This window comes from Rhinopithecus bieti, unplaced genomic scaffold (assembly GCF_001698545.2).
Source record: "Rhinopithecus bieti isolate Rb0 unplaced genomic scaffold, ASM169854v2 scaffold_12155, whole genome shotgun sequence".
Classification (NCBI taxonomy): Eukaryota; Metazoa; Chordata; class Mammalia; order Primates; family Cercopithecidae; genus Rhinopithecus; species Rhinopithecus bieti.
In genome coordinates this window covers 1,250,200-1,266,679 of record NW_016807423.1, presented here as the reverse complement: position 1 = coordinate 1,266,679, position 16,480 = coordinate 1,250,200, and the positions used below count along the sequence as shown (strand labels likewise).

Genomic DNA, 16,480 nt, shown 5'->3' with positions numbered 1-16,480 from the left:
TTTTGAGACAGAGTCTGACTCTGTCGCCCAGGCTGGAGTGCAGTGGCGCGATCTCGGCTCACTGCAAGCTCCGCCTCCCGGGTTTATGCCATTCTCCTGCCTCAGCTTCCCGAGTAGCTGGGACTACAGGCGCCCGCCATCTCGCCCGGCTAATTTTTTGTATTTTTTAGTAGAGACGGGGTTTCACTGGGTTAGCCAGGATGGTCTCGATCTCCTGACCTCGTGATCCGCCCGTCTCGGCCTCCCAAAGTGCTGGGATTACAGGCTTGAGCCACCGCGCCCGGCCTCCCTTCCTATTTCAAAGAATTTTATTCTATGACATTCGTTTTTTGTTTTTTTGAGACGGAGTCTCGCTCTGTCACATCGGCTGGAGTGCAGTGGTGCTATCTCGGCTCATTGCCAGCTCTGCCTCTTGGGTTCATGCCATTCTCCTGCCTCAGCCTCCTGAGTAGCTGGGACTACAGGCACCCGCCACCGCATCCGGCTAATTTTTTGTATTTCTAGTAGAGACGGGGTTTCACCATGTTAGCCAGGATGGTCTTGATCTCCTGACCTCATGATCTGCCCACCTCGGCTTCCCAATGTGCTGGGACCACAGGCGTGAGCCACTGTGCCTGGCCTATTCTATGACATTCTTAAATTATAGAGACCAAAGTCCATAAAGCCATGAAAATATGGGTATGTTTGACAAGGAAAACCTAAGTCAGGGCATGTTTACATTTATTTTTCTTACTATCAATATCCTTGCCAATATTTTACCCATTCGAGTGGGTAAAAAGATTTTCTCCTGTTTTCTCTTAAAAGTCTTATGGTTTTGGCCGGGCGCGGTGGCTCAAGCCTGTAATCCCAGCACTTTGGGAGGCCGAGACGGACGGATTACGAGGTCAGGAGATCGAGACCATCCTGGCTAACACGGTGAAACCCCGTCTCTACTAAAAAAAAAAAAAAAATTAGCCGGGCGAGGTGGCGGGCGCCTGTAGTCCCAGCTACTCGGGAGGCTGAGGCATGAGAATGGCGTGAACCCGGGAGGCAGAGCTTACAGTGAGCCGAGATCCGGCCACTGCAGTCCAGCCTGGGCGACAGAGCGAGACTCCATCTCAAAAAAAAAAAAAGAAGCCTTATGGTTTTAAGTTTTAACTTATGTTCCATTTCAAGTTAATTTTCTGTGTATGAAGCAAAGGCTGAGGTTCTTTAACCCGCCCCATACAGATAGACGCTAGTTCTTCTAGTTCAAAAACACAACACTATCACTTCCTCATTGAATTACCTTTGTACTTTAGTCAAAAATCAACAAAATACATACATAAGCCTTTTCTTTGGTTTTTTAAAAGCCAAGGTCTCATTCGGTCGTCCAGACTGGAGTACAGTAGCCTGATCATAGCTCACTGTAGCCTCAAACTCCTTGGCTCAAGTGATCCTCCCGCCTTAGCCGCCCAAGTAGCTGGCATGACAGGTATTCGCCACCACACCTGCCTAGTTTTTTTCAAATTTTTCTTGTACAGACAAGGTCTTACTTTGCTGCCCAAGCTGGTCTCAAACTCCTGGCTTTCAAGCAACCCTTCTGCCTCAGCCTCTCCAAGTGCTGGTATTACAGGCATGAGCCACGGAGCCCAGCCTCTACAGGCCTATTTTTGAACTCACTATTCTATTATATTCCTTTTATGTCCATCCTTATGCCAAAACCACAGGACTTTGCTTACTATAGTTTTGAAAATGAAAGAATGTCTTCTAATTCTTTTTACTTAGTTCACTGTGCTAAAACAATTATTATTCTCTGATAGATCTGTATACTTTTCATGTAGCCCACTAGCTCCAAGCCTTGGGTCAGATTAGGCCAATTATGAGATCCTGCAAATTTCATTAAGACAATTTGAAATTAAGTTTAGAACCGGGTGTGGTAGTTCATTGCTGTAATACCAGCACTTTGGGAGACTGAGGCAGGTACATCACTTGAGCCCAGGATTTTAAGACCAGCTGGGCAACAAGGCAAAACCCCGTCTCTACAAAAAAACACAAAAAATTAGCTGGGAGTGGTAGTGTGCGCCTATAGTCCCAGCTACCTTGGAGGATGAGATAGGAGAATCGCTTGAGCCAGGGAAGTCAAGGCTGCAGTGAGCCATGATCGCACCACTGCACTCCAGCCTGGGCAACAGAGTAAGACCCTGTCTCTATAAAAAAAACAAACAAAAATCTCAAAATGAAGTTTAGGCTGGTACAGTGGCTCATGCCTATAATCTCAGCACTTCCAGAGGTTGAGGTAACAGGATCGTCTGAGGCCAGTTCTAGAACACCTTGGGCAACATGGTGAGACTCTATCTCCACAAGAAAAACAAAAAAGTTAGCCAGGCATGGTATGGTGGTGCTCGCCTGTAGTACCAGCCACTCTAGAGGCTAAGGCGAGAGGATTGCTTGAGCCGGGAGTTCAAGGCTGCAATGAGCTATGACCACGCCACTGTACTCCAGCCTGGATGACAGAGACCCTGTCTCAAAAATAAGTAAGTAAAATAAAGTTGAAACAAAATGAAGTTTAGAGAAAAGACCATGGGTCTAGATGAGACCAGAAGCACCTTCCCGAAGTCCACATTTTAAAATAGGAAAGGTAGGCCTTTTTTTTTTGAGAATGCCTACCTATTTCATTCTTCCTCTATTCGTTGGCAATATGGGAAGTGCTTTTAAGTTTACTAGCTTCCCAAACGTTTCATCAATAACTCAGGCTGATTCTTTTGTGTACTGTGACTAGGTCTGCTTTAATCTATATAAACTGGTAATTCCATTTGTGTTTACCCCTAATACAACACACACCTCCCCTGAAACTATTAAGTAGGTTAATGCCTCTAAAACAGTTTTTAGAATTTAATCTGAGATCCATGTAGTAGTTGAACAATCACTGTCTCTACCTTTTCCTTCTCTTCATCTATTGCCATAAACAAATGTGTGTTCACTCCAAAGGTCTGTTTACCCAAGTGCCATTCCCCTTTTACTTCTGCCCCTTTGACCTCGACAACAGGTTAGCAAGTATGTTTAATCTCCAAAGTGTGCTGCAGCTAATACAAGACTTAACTGTGTCATGTAATGAGAAAAGCCTTAGGATGTAATGAAAAAAGTGAGATACTTAAAAAAAGAAAAAAAGAAACATAAAAAAGTGAGATACTTGGCAGTAATAAGGTACTAAGGTACACACTCATGTGGACTGCCTAATTACTTACATCCTTCTAACAGAAAGCTATCGTCTATGAAAATGTTTTTGAAATCCTCAGACGAGATTGAATATATTAAAAAACATCAGGACTGGGCTGAGTGCAGTGGCTCACGCCTGTAATCCCAGCACTTTGGGAAGTCCAGGAAGGCAGATCACTTGAGCTTAGGAGCTGAAAACCAGCCTGGGCAACATGGTGCAATTCCATCTCTATAAAACGACAACAACAAAAACAAAAATTAGCAGGGCGTGGTGGTATGCAGCCTGTAGGCCCAGCTACCCTGGGAGCTGAGTCAGGAGGATTGCCTGAGCCCAGGAAGCCGAAGTTGCAGTGAGCTGTGATCACACTACCACACTTCATCCTGGGTGACAGAGGGAGACCCTGTCTCAAAACAAAACCAAACCAAAAAACAACCAAAAACCACCCCCAAACCCTCTAGTATTTGAGAAGTTACTACAGGAATGGAGAACAGTACCTTAGCTGACTGTGGTGTTGAGAAATTTAGCCAAGCAGGAACAAAATCATGCTGCGCCATTTAGGTCCAGTGTCTCCTTTCAGCAAGGTGAGGCATCCAACCTCATGGCCAGGATCTGAAAACAAAACAACTCAAATCACTAATGTTTATAAGAATGTGATACCAATGTGTAAAGGAATCTGTACTTATTCTAAGATTCCTCTTTACAGAAAGACCTGCCCTCTGAGCCTCTTTATAGATTACTTACCAAGCCTTATAACTCAGAGAAGTTCTAAATAAAAGTAATTTTTGTTAAAACAAAAGTTCTAAACAAAAGAAAACGGTAACATGTGCCTGGAAGATTGACTTTTATTTTTTGTAGAGGAAGGTCTTGCTATGTTGCCCAGGCTGATCTTGAACTTCTGGCCTCAAGAGATCCTTCTGCTTCAGCCTCGCAAAGTGTTGGCATTACAGGTGTGAGTGACTGCACCCAGTTAATCTGGAAGGTTTTATGAAGGAAGCTAATGAATTCTTGATTGTTACATCAAAGAACTTGAAGAATTAAACATCTATTTAAAACCACAGACACTTATGAAAAGAGATTAATCTGCTTCAAGTACTCAGGTAAATTCTAGCAAAAGCAGTAGAAAATACTCTTGGCTGGGCACGGTGGCTCACACCTGTAATCCCAGCACCTGGGGAGGCCGAGGTGGATCGCTAGGGCCCAGGAGTTTTTGAGACCAGTCTGGGCAACATGGCAAAACCCCATCTGTACAAAAAAATAATAAAGGAGCCAGGTGTGGTGGCACACGTTTGTGGTCCCAGCTACTCTGGAGGCTAAGGAGGGAGAATCACCTGAGCTGGGAAGGTTGAGGTTGCAGTGAGCTGAGACTGCACCACTGCACTCCAACCTGCGCGACAGAGTGAGACCCTGCCTCAAGCGGTGGGCAGGGGGGTGGGGGGGATCTTCCTAGAGAAGGACGATACAACCTCTCAAGAGCTTTTCTATTTAGTTCACATTAATTTCTTCAAATACCAACTAGCATCAGTTTTCCTGAGATCTGTTGGTGTCTTCAAATCACCCCACTGATATTCTCCAAAATTAAATACATCAGAAAGCAGTAGGTATTTTTTATGATGCATATACACAGAGTCTTCTTTCCAAGTTAGACACATGGATATTTACCCCAGAGTGTAACCTCTGTGGTCCTGTTTCTGAACTCGAGTTGGCCAGCTGGATCTCCCACGAGGTTTTCCTGTTAAAAGGGTGCTTAAGTAACCTGGCCGGCAGCACGACTTATGATGAAGCACAAAGAAGCCAGGTTCTGTGTGGATCACTCTCTCAGTCCCCTCAACTGCTCATCTTAAACTATTTGGTTCCCGACACGTTTCCAAAAGGGGAAAGGGGAAAAGGGGAAGGGGGGAAGGGGAATATAAAAAGTATTTGTTACATTTAAAAAAGGGGGGAAGGGGAAAGAGCTGTATCTATGTTCACCTCATTCAACTTCCTTGAGTTATGGCACTATGATGTTGCTTAATTAGGTAAGACATGGATATCTGCACCGAGTGCAAACACTGTTCATAACAAGGTCATAGCTAGAAAGACAGATGGGCTCAAGTGTGGAAAAGTAATGTCATCAAGGTGATAGATCAAAAATACTAAGGCCCTATAAAAGATCTGAGCAGTCAACTCCAAAACATCCACATGACAAAGTCCTTAAAATACAAATCTCATTATTCTTACTCACGCAACTGCTAAAAAATAGTGTGCAGATATGTATTTATATTTGCCTTAACCTTCAAAATCTAGGGACATAAATCTTGTCTTTGTTAAAAAAAATAAAATAAAATATATCAGACAGGAATTTGCTATACACTTTTCCCTCCACAAACAGCAGCTTTCAAGGCAAATTTCTTGGTATAAAGCTTCTAAATGTATATTCTATGTCTTTGGCCTTTACTATTTATATATTCAGAGCAAAGTTAAAACATTAGAAAGATGGGTGGGATGGGTATTAAGAAATAGTCAAGGAGAGATATAGTTCCAAAATGAGGATTTCTTCTTCGGTTTTCTGTGTTTCACTTGTTCTGCTCCTTCCCAAAATCTGAATTAAGCCACTGGAAGGAGATATGGAGAATCTTCTACTGCTTTGGTAGAGAAGTCACTTATTATTTTGGATCCATTTCCACCATTTCACAATCATTTGAAAGGCCACACGAATCTATCACTCTGTAAATGAAGAAACAAAACATAAAATCACAGGAGGCAAAATCACTATCTCATATATATCTGCTAAAATGAGACACAGTTAATAATCAAATCAAGGCCCTGAGAGTAAAAACCCTTAAGTCCAATTTAGACACTATGGATGTATGTCACCACCTATACCAACAAGATGACTTGGATATAAATCTTTTTTAAGGATTTGAGAAAAGTCACCTAAACAGTTTGCTTTGGTTTTTTTTTTTTGGGGGGGGGGGGAAAGGGATTTCCCCTTTTTTGCCCCAACCTGGAGCCAAGGGGCCCTTCCCCGCCCCCTTGAACCCCCCCCTCCCGGGTTCAAGTTGATTCTCCTGCCTCAGCCTCCCAAGGATCTGGGATTACAGGTGTGCACTAACACGCCCAGCTAATTTTTTGTATCTTTAGTAGAGACAGGGTTTCACTATGTTGTCCAGGCTGGTCTCGAAACTCCTGACTTTGTGACCTGCCCGCCTTGGCCTCCCAGAGTGCTGGGATTAAATGAGTGAGCCACCGTGCCTGGCTTGGAGTTTGCTTTTTTATATAAAAGCACCTGTAATCTCAACACTTCAAGAGGCCAAATTTTCCAAACAGCTGTCTAAGGTATTCAGAAATGCAAACTAATGGGTCTTTCAGATCTAGATTTTTCTCTCATAAATAGAACAGGTTGCCATGAGTGGTCAAAGAACCACATAGCTTGCTGGTATATTACCAAAGTCACCAACTACCTATTTGTTTAGTACTAGCCACAGCTAGGATCCTTAAGATATCTGTCATAGTATTTTGCGTGTGTGTGTGTGTATATATATATATATTTAGATACCTGGCTCTCAATTCAGAGATTTAAAACTTTTATAATCTAACTTGTTAGGCACTGAGTGAAACAAAAATTTCTTTGGTAAGTTCTCAACATTCTTTTTTTTTTTTGAGACGGAGTCTCGCTCTGTCGCCCAGACTGGAGTGCAGTGGCCGGATCTCAGCTCACGGCAAGCTCCGCCTCCCGGGTTCACGCCATTCTCCTGCCTCAGCCTCCCGAGTAGCTGGGACTACAGGCGCCCACCACCTCGCCCGGTTAGTTTTTTGTATTTTTTAGTAGAGACGGGGTTTCACCATGTTAGCCAGGATGGTCTCGATCTCCTGACCTCGTGATCCGCCCGTCTCGGCCTCCCAAAGTGCTGGGATTACAGGCTTGAGCCACCGCGCCCGGCCAGTTCTCAACATTCTTTCAGGGGATTCAAATTAGAAACAGGGTCTCACCCTATTGCCTAGGCTGGAGCGCAGTGACTTGATCATAGCTCACTGCATCCTTAACTCCCAGGTTTAAGCAATCTTCTCAGAGACCTCAGCTTCCCGAGTAGCAAAAAATCATGGGACTAGAGATGTGCACCATCATGCCCATCTAATTAAAAAATTTTTTTTGTAGACACAGGGTCTCACTTTGTTGCCCAGGCTGGTCTTGAACTCCTAGGTTCAAGCAATCCTCCTGCTTTGGCCTCTCACAGGGCTGAGATTACAGGTGTGAGCCACTGTGCCTGGCTGCAGAAAGATTTATTTGATAGAAAAGAAAATTTGCATCTATGGGCAATTCTGGTCTATACTGGTAAATTTCAGTTTGGAAGATACTTCTCATATATCCAATTCAGCAGCCTTGCACTATATTGTTCACGGGAATAAGTTCATGGGAAAAAGAAATACCAAATTCAGGATAGTAAGTATCTCTGTGGGAAAAAGGAAGGGAAATAAAAAAGAGGTCCCAAAGAGTTTCAACTGTATCTGTAATGCATTATTTCTCAAGTTGAGTGATGGGTACAAGATGACTATTCACTTATTGCTCTTTTTATAAACTTGTAAAACTGAAGAGTATTAGGCCGGGTGCGGTGGCTCATGACTGTAATCCCAGCACTTTGGGAGGCCGACACAGGTGGATTACTGGAGGTCAGGAGTTCAAGACCAGCCTGGCCAACATGGTGATACCCCGTCACTACTAAAAATACAAAAATTAGCCAGGCGTGGTGGTGCATGCCCGTAGTTCCAGCTACTCAGGAGGCTGAGGCAAGAGAATCACTTGAACCCAGGAGACAGAGGTTGCAGTGAGCCGAGATCCTACCACTGCACTCCAGCCTGGGTGACAGAGCCAGACGCTGTCTCAAAAAAAAAAAAAAAAAGGGCAAAAAAACCCAAAATTGTTTTTATACAGGCCTATACCTGTAACTCCCAGTAACAGATACATGAAACTGTCCCTGTAGTGAAGTTATTCTAGAGAAATAATCAAGTCAAGCATCCTTATGGAAAAGATATAATTAACTGTCTGGTGCACACTTTTTATCTTAAGAATTCTAGTTTAAACCACAGAAAACCTGAAGTTCAAGACAGAGAGATAAATCATCTATTAGGGTATAAAACTGTTGGACACAAAGGAAAATGCCTCAATTTTCAACATAAACAATTCCCTCTTTTCAATAACCACTAGGTACTTTGCAGTTTTCCAACTGACACACACCATCACCTTTTCAGTGTTTTACACACCGAATCCAAAGTTTCTGTACCAGAGTCCCAACTTAGGCAGGACTAGAAGAAATACTAACTAGCAATACCTTGATACAGGTCCTATGGCTGCTGTATATCCGTAACAATTACCCATCACCCTTAACAAGCTGGGATACCTGAAGTGTAAAGAGTGTGACCTACACATGTATGTGCACAGTATGTGGTTGAGAGGAGATGCACTAAAAGTGGGGACGTTTGATCAAATAGAACAAATAAAAAATGAAGAAGATAGATAACAGAAATTTCTGTTCTGGAAGTAACAGACTAAAAGGAAAATTTCCAAAATGTTAATAATGGTTTTATTAGGATGGTGGAATTACAGGCATTTTGTTTTATCTTCTCTATTAGTCAGAAGTTTTTGTAATGAACTTACTTTGCTCAGCAAATTTTAAATTAAAGATCTTTAGTGATGCCTTTTAGGGCTGTGGGTAGTTTTACAGAATGGTTAACTGGGAGACTTCTGCTTACTACTAAAAAATTCTGAGAAGAAAAAACACATCATTTAAAATTCTCTTAGAACTACTTTTTTTTGGTCTGAGAAAATACAGCAGGGTTCTGAGTAGCTGGGACTGCGGGTGAATGTCACCATGCTGAGCTAATTAAAAAAAAAAATTCTTGGGCTGGTGTGGTGGCTCACACCTGTAATCTCAGCACTTTGGGAGGCTGAGGTGGGTGGATCACGAAGTCAGGAAATCAACACCACGGTGAAACTCCATCTCTACTAAAAATACAAAAAATTAGCCAGGCGTGGTGGCAGGTGCCTGTAATCCCAGCTACTTGGGAGGCTCAGGCAGGAGAAGGGTGGGAACCTGGCAGATGGAGCTTGCAGTGAACCAAGATCACGCCACTGCACTCCTCCTGGGCGACAGAGCGTGACTCCGACTCAAACAACAACAACAAAAAAAATTCTTCTGTAGAGATGGGGTCTCACTATGTTGCCTAGGCTGGTCTCAAATGCATCTGGCCTCATAGAACTTTTAAAAAACATGAAAGATGGCCAGGCGTGGTGGCTCACACCTATAATCCTAGCACTTTGGGAGGCCGAGGCAATTGGATCACCTGAGGTCAGGCATTCGAGACCAGCCTGGCCAATATGGTGAACCCCGTGTCTACTATAAATACAAAAATTCACTGGGCATGGTGGCTGGCACCTGTAATACCAGCTACTTGGGAGGCTGAGGCAGGAGAATCACTTCAACTCGGGAGGTTGAAGTGAGCTGAGATCCTGTCATTGCACTTCAGCCTAGGTGACAGAGGGAGACTCTCACAAAGAAAAACATAACATGAAAGACTAGACTGGAGGGGAAATCAAGATTCTTTTTTTTTTTTTTTTTTTGAGACGGAGTTTCGCTCTGTCGCCCAGGCTGGAGTGCCGTGGCCGGATCTCAGCTCACTGGAAGGTCCGCCTCCCGGGTTGCCGCCATTCTCCTGCCTCAGCCTCCCGAGTAGCTGGGACTACAGGCACCGCCACCTCGCCTGGCTAGTTTTTTGTATTTTAGTAGAGACGGGGTTTCACCGTGTTAGCCAGGATGGTCTCGGCCTCCCAAAGTGCTGGGATTACAGGCTTGAGCCACCGCGCCCGGCCGATTCTTTCTAATAGGAGATGTCAAGCATGTGCTCTGGAGCTCAAAGGAGAGGTGTGTTCTACTGGTAGAATTTTGGTAATTGTCAGTATTTGGTAGACAATGTTTAAAGTTGGGGAATAGGTAAAATCTAAGGAGAGTATAAAGATGAAAAAGTTGGCCAAGTGCAGTGGCTCATGCCTATAATCCTAGCACTCCTGAGAGGCCGAGGCAGGCAGATCATGAGTTTGAGACCAGCCTGACCAACATGGTGAAACCCCGTCTCTACTAAAAATATAAAATTAGCCGGGTGTGGTGGTGCACAACCTGTAATCCCAGCTACTCAGAAGGCTGAGGCAGGAGAATCGCTTGAAACCGGGAGGCGGAGGTTGCAGTGAGCTGAGATCACGCCCCCACTGCACTCCAGCCTGGGCAACAGAGTGACACTCTGTCTCAAAAAAAAAAAAAAAAAAAAGAGAGAGAAGTTTACAAGTCTTGTTTATTTCATTACTTCTTTTCTATCTGTTACTTGTGACTCTTCAAGGTCTAATTACTCTCCAACTTAAAAAACTAATTTTTTAGGCACTACTAGTCTCTTTCTACCATCTGCCTCAGCCTCTCCTACTGGTTGCCACACTCTGTTCCTAGACTTAGATTGTAATTATATTACTACTCTGCTCAAAAATTTCTGGTTTCCCACCAACAATATAACAGGATTTAAATTCCTCAGTCTAAGAGACAAGAAATAAGCCTTTCCCCCAGCCCTCAAAACCAGCCCAAAGAGTCTCCTTTAATTCTCTTATCTGGAAGTAATTCCTGCCTCTGAAAATGAAGTCTTCAAAGTACTTTTTTTTTTTTTTAAAGACAGAGTCTTCTGTCACCCAGGCTGGAGTGCAGTGGCACTCACTGTAACCTCCGCCTCCTAGGTTCAAGCAATTCTCCTGTCTCAGCCTCCCAAGAAGTCCCAAGGTGGGACTACAGGTGCCCACCACCACGCCTGGTTAATTTTTGTATTTTTAGTAGAGACGGGGTTTTACCATATTGGTCAGGTTAATCTCAAACTCCTGACCTCAGGTAATCCACCCGCCTTGGCCTCCCAAAGTGCTGGGATTACAGGCGTGAGCTACCGTGCCCGGCCTCAAAGTACTTTAATTGTGCCTACTAGGCCACTAACACTCACTTCTTCCAGGATAGTTATAAATGTTTATCTTAGCTCCAAAAATAGGCCAAAAACTTGTCACTTCTAAGAATCCTGATTTGCTATTCTTTGAAACACATATAGCATGTACCTAGCATGGTACCGTGCATATGGTAAGGATTCAAAAGTTTAATAAATTTTTACAAAGTATAATAAAGCAAGGATGCAGAGAAATTAGAAACCTCATGTATTGCTGGTAGAAATGTAAAATGGTGCAGCTACTGTGAATAACTGGTTAAACACTGAGGTACCATATGACCTAATAATTCTACTTCTAGGTATATATCCAAGAGAAATAAAAACATGTCTACACAAATACTTGTAACTGAACGTTCATGGTTGCCTTATTCACAATAGCTACAAAGCAGAAACAACCGAATTGTCTATCAACAGATGAAGGAACAATATACTGTATATTCACACAACAGGCTATTATTCAGCTATAAAAAAGGAAATGAGTACTGATATAAGCTACAACACGGATGAACCATGAAAATATTATGTTAAATGAAAGAAGGCAGACACAAAAACTGTAAATTGTATTATTTCACTTATATGAAACATGCAGTCCCACAGAGCTAGAAAACAGATCAGTGATTACCAAGGCTTGGGAAGAGGAGGGAATGGGGTGTGACTGCTTAATATAGATGAAAATTTAGTTTGGGGTAAGAAAAGGTTCTGGAACTACACAGCGGTGATGGTTGCACAACACTGAGAATGTACTTCATGCCATGGCAATTGCACACTTTTTCAATTGGTTCTGATGGTAAATTTTGTATTTTCCCATAATTAAAAAAATTATAATAAAGCAGTCGATGTTAATATTAAATACAAACATTGCCCTATATCAACCATTCCTTTTCAGATTACGAAAGTACTTTTGCTCCCTCTCTACAAACTCCCTGTATCTGAATACTTGATACAACCATTCATTCATAAACATTTGTCAAATATTTTACCTCTTCAAAACAAAACCTCCAACTTATCAGGCACCTCATATGTCAGGCGCATTATTCAGTACTTCACAACATGACCTAATTTTGTATTTTATAATTAAGTTTATACTGCTAGGAGAGCACCTCCCTGGCCAAGGGCCTTATCTCAGTTACCTCTACTTCGGACTCCTTTTACCTAGATACAACACTACCAGTGCTGTTGGCTTCAACCACTCATTTTCTCCAGAGTCCAGTAGCATCACCAATTATTCCTTCTGTTAACTTCAACTTCTATTTATACTGGGTCCACTCAATTTACAAAAAACTGTACTCAATTCTCCAAATTAAAACAAACCCCCTTATTAGAGCCTGTATCTTGCTCTAGGTATATCCTTGATGTGCTTTACCCTCCAGTCTTTTGTTTTTTTGGTTTTTTTTTTTTTTTTTGAGACAGAGTCTCATTCTGTTGCCCAGGCTGGAGTACAATGGCGCCACTTGGCTCACCGCAACCTCCACCTCCTGGGTTCAAATAACTGTTGTGCCTCAGCCTCCCGAATAGCTGAGATTATAGGCATGTGTAACCTGTATTTTTGTATTTTTAGTAGAGATGGAGTTTCACCATGTTGGCCAGGCTGGTCTCCAACTCTTGGCCTCAAGTGATCCACCTGCCTCAGCCTCCAAGAGTGCTGAGATTACAGGTGTGAGCCACGCCACCCCGCCTGCCCTCTAGTCTTAACAAAAATCTATACAGAACAGTGTACCCTTATTGTCTTTATTTCCTCACTCCCCCATTTATTCCTCAACCCACAGAAAATTACCTTTTCCCCACAGCTCTGACTGGTGCCCTTCTATTTTCAAAATATTCACATTAAGTTAATCTAACTAGTATATGATAGGCATAAATAAGTTTGCAGAGAAATAGTTGATGAATGACAGTGAACAAAAGATTTGCACTGAAAAAAGAATGAATATATTTATAGTATTCAAAATACTGTAGGAATATTTACAAATTTTTAAGTACCTAATAAATTAAATTGCACACTTAAAAACAGAACACCTAGCCAGGCACAGTGGCTCAAGCCTGTAATCTCAGCACTCTGGGAGGCTGAGGCAGGTGGATAACTTGAATTCAGGGGTTCAAGGCCATCCTGGCCAACATGGTGAAATCTCATCTCTACTAAAAATACAAGAATTAGCCGGGCATGACGGCACACACCTGTAATCCTGGCTACTTGGACAGTTGAGGCACAAGAATTGCTTGAATCTGGGGAGTGGCAGAGGTTGCAGTAAGCCAGTATCACACCACTGCACTCCAGCCTGGGCAACAGAGTAAGACTGTCTCAAAAACAAAAACAAAACAAAACAGAACACCTGCATCTACATGTTAGGCTGAACAAATGTTCTTGAGGAAGTTAATGGCCGATTTAATGCCCTTAACTTGAAAAACTTCACCAGCCTAGGCAAAATAGGGAGACCCTGTATCTTCAAAAAATTTAAAACTTAGCCAGGCATGGTGGTAGGTGCCTATAGTTTCAGCTACTTGGGAGGGTGAGGTAAGAGAATCACTTGAGCCCAGGAATTCAAGGTTGCAGTAGGCTATGACTGTACCACTGCACTCCAGTCTGGGTGACAGTGAGACCCTGTCTTAAAAAATAAAAATTAAAAACTTCACTTAATTTCAATACATTCTCCATATGTCATTGATATACCATTTTAATTCTGTCAAAGGCATAATTTTGAGCACATCTTCAACCATGAAATAGTTTCCATTCTATCTATACTACATAAAATAATTAAGCACTGTCTTCTCTGTAACACCATTTAAGTTTGGCTCAAATACAGAGATTATTCTTTCTTTTTTTGGAGACAGGGTCTCACTCTGCTGCCCTAGAGTGCACTGGCACAATCATAGTTCACCATAGCTTCAAGCTCCTGAGTTTAAGCAATCTTCCTGCTTTAGCCTCCCAAGTAGCTCAGACAACAGGTGCATACCAGCAACAGTGGTGGTAGAGATGGAGGTCTCACTATGTTGCTCAGGTTGGTGTCAAACTCCTGGCCTCAAGGGACCCTTCTGCCTCGGCTTCCCAAAGTGTTAGGATTATAGGTGTGAGCCACTGCGGCCAGCCCAGGGATTTAATAGCTCTATGCGAAAATCTAAAAGTATGCAGCATCTGACTTTTGACCAGCCTTGTTTAATTTTGGCTCCATAAAGTATCTTTAAGTAAAACAATAACAGACATAGTTTAGTCATTTGAAAGTCTTCTTCAGGGTAAAGGCTTTTGGGTATGATCCCCCCACCCTCTGCCAAAATTGATAAAATGACTAAGTAACATGACTTCATAAATTAACTGGATAGTTTATAATCTGTGTATTGCACAAAATAGAAAAAGAACATAATGTAGTTCTCAGCTAAGGGATCATTAAAAATATTTTGATGGATTGTGAAGTGATTTTTAGTAAATAAAAGGATTCAAAGAACGGAGTGGCACTGATTTATAACAAACAGTATGTAACATTCTTAGATCTTATGTCCATAAAAATGAAAAACATAAGTTGGCCCAAATCTGAACTCCTTTTCAGTATTTCCCCATACCACTGGTCATCAACCTATCTTTATTTGTCTCCCACTGATCCCAAGCACATAGAACACTATCTGGAACACAGTAGATAAATATTTCCTGAATAAATGCTTTGGTGACTAGTAGGACGGTACATCTTCAACTTCACAAGGTAACGTCATAATACTTTCGAACAAGGTGTAACCAGTTTTCACCATCATCGGCGCATTTTAAGCATTCCATCTGCTTTACATCTTCAATCAAACTACATATGGCCAGACTGGAGGTTATTCTTTGCTGGTGGGTATAACATGATCACCTACTGTAGTCTTTTAATCTATTTATCAGGTCTTTGTATTTCCCATTTCATAAGATACCTATTCTTTTTACCATTCTTCTTTTGGTTGTTGATCTTACTTATTTAACGCAAGAGAATAAATCAGATACAAATCCTTTGATTATGAGTTGCAAATACCTTTTTCCACTTCAAAGGTTATCTTTTGATTTTCTTTCCCATGTCTTTTGATGAGCACACGTTCTTAATTTAGATGCAATCAAAGCTGCTGGTCATTTCCTCTATGATTCACATTTCTGTGTCTTATTTATAACAGTTTTTCTCCAAGGTCCAAACAATTTACCTATATTGACTTCTTAGTTTTAAGTTTTGTCTTTCATATTTAGGACTTCAATCAGTTGGAAATGATTTGTATATGGTATGAGACCCAGGTCCAATTTCACCAGAAGTATTCTTTTTTCACTGATTTATACAGCCAGCTGTATCATAAATTGTTTCTATGTATGTGCGGATCTGCTTCCAAATTTCTGTTCCACTGGCTTATTTACATATTTTGACACTACCACCATATGTCTTAACTATTATACCTTTACAATAATATTCTGATATGTATTGGAGCAAGGCCATCTCCCCTCATAATATACCTATAGAATGCCTTGGCTATTCTTGGCTCTCGAGCTTTTTTTTTTTTTTTTTTTTTGAGACACAGAGTCTCACTCCATCACCTAGGCTGGAGTACAGTGGTGTGATCTCAGCTCACTGCAACCTCTGCCTCCCAGGTTCAAGCGATTCTCATGCCTCAACTTCTCAAAGTAGCTGGGATTACAGGCGTGTGCCACCATGCCCATTTTTTTTTAGTAGACACGGGGTTACACCATGTTGGCCAGGCTGGTCTTGAACTCCTGGCCTCAACTGATCCACCTGCCTGAGCCTCCCAAAATGCTGGGATTACAGGCATGAGCCACCATGCCCAGCCTCTCTGGCTCTTTAATATTAATTTTAAAACAGGCCAGGAACGGTGGTACATGCCTGTAATTCCAGAACTTTGGGAGGCTGAGGCGGGAGAATCGCTTGAGCTCAGGAGTTCAAAACCAACCTCAGCATCATGGTGAAACCCCATCTCCACAACAAAGAAAATACAAAAATCAGCTGTGTGTGGTGGTTCACACCTGTAGTCCCAACTACTCAAGAGGTTGAGGTGGGAAGATTGCTTGAACCTGGGAAGCTGAGGCCACACTGAGCAGAGATGGTGTCACTGCACTCCAGGCCTGGGTGACAGGGCAAGACTCTGTCTCTAATAATAAATGAATAAATAAATAAATAATTTTTAAAACAACTACATCAAATTTAAGGGGGAAAATCTTGTTATGACATTGCTTGGAATAACAACAAATCTAGATTAAAATGGGAGAACTGACATCTTCATAATAAATCTTCCAAATGGTCAATTTCTTATTTCAGTCTTCTTTAACATCATCAAGTAAAGTTCTAAACT

At 42.1% G+C, this 16,480-nt stretch overlaps 1 protein-coding gene across 5 annotated transcripts in view; it reads right to left on the bottom strand.

The window, feature by feature from the left end:
* The window catches only part of GPBP1L1 (GC-rich promoter binding protein 1 like 1), a 67,682-nt gene that overhangs the window by 34,310 nt on the left and 16,892 nt on the right, over nt 1–16,480 (bottom strand). For all 5 annotated transcript variants that reach the window (XM_017881780.1, XM_017881779.1, XM_017881782.1 and 2 more), the window contains exons 2-3: nt 4,838–5,881; nt 3,673–3,787 (exon numbers count right to left, since the gene is read on the bottom strand). In XM_017881780.1, coding sequence (XP_017737269.1) covers nt 3,673–3,732 — 60 coding nt within the window. In that variant the 5' untranslated portion in view covers nt 3,733–3,787; nt 4,838–5,881. The remainder of the gene's footprint in view (nt 1–3,672; nt 3,788–4,837; nt 5,882–16,480) is intronic.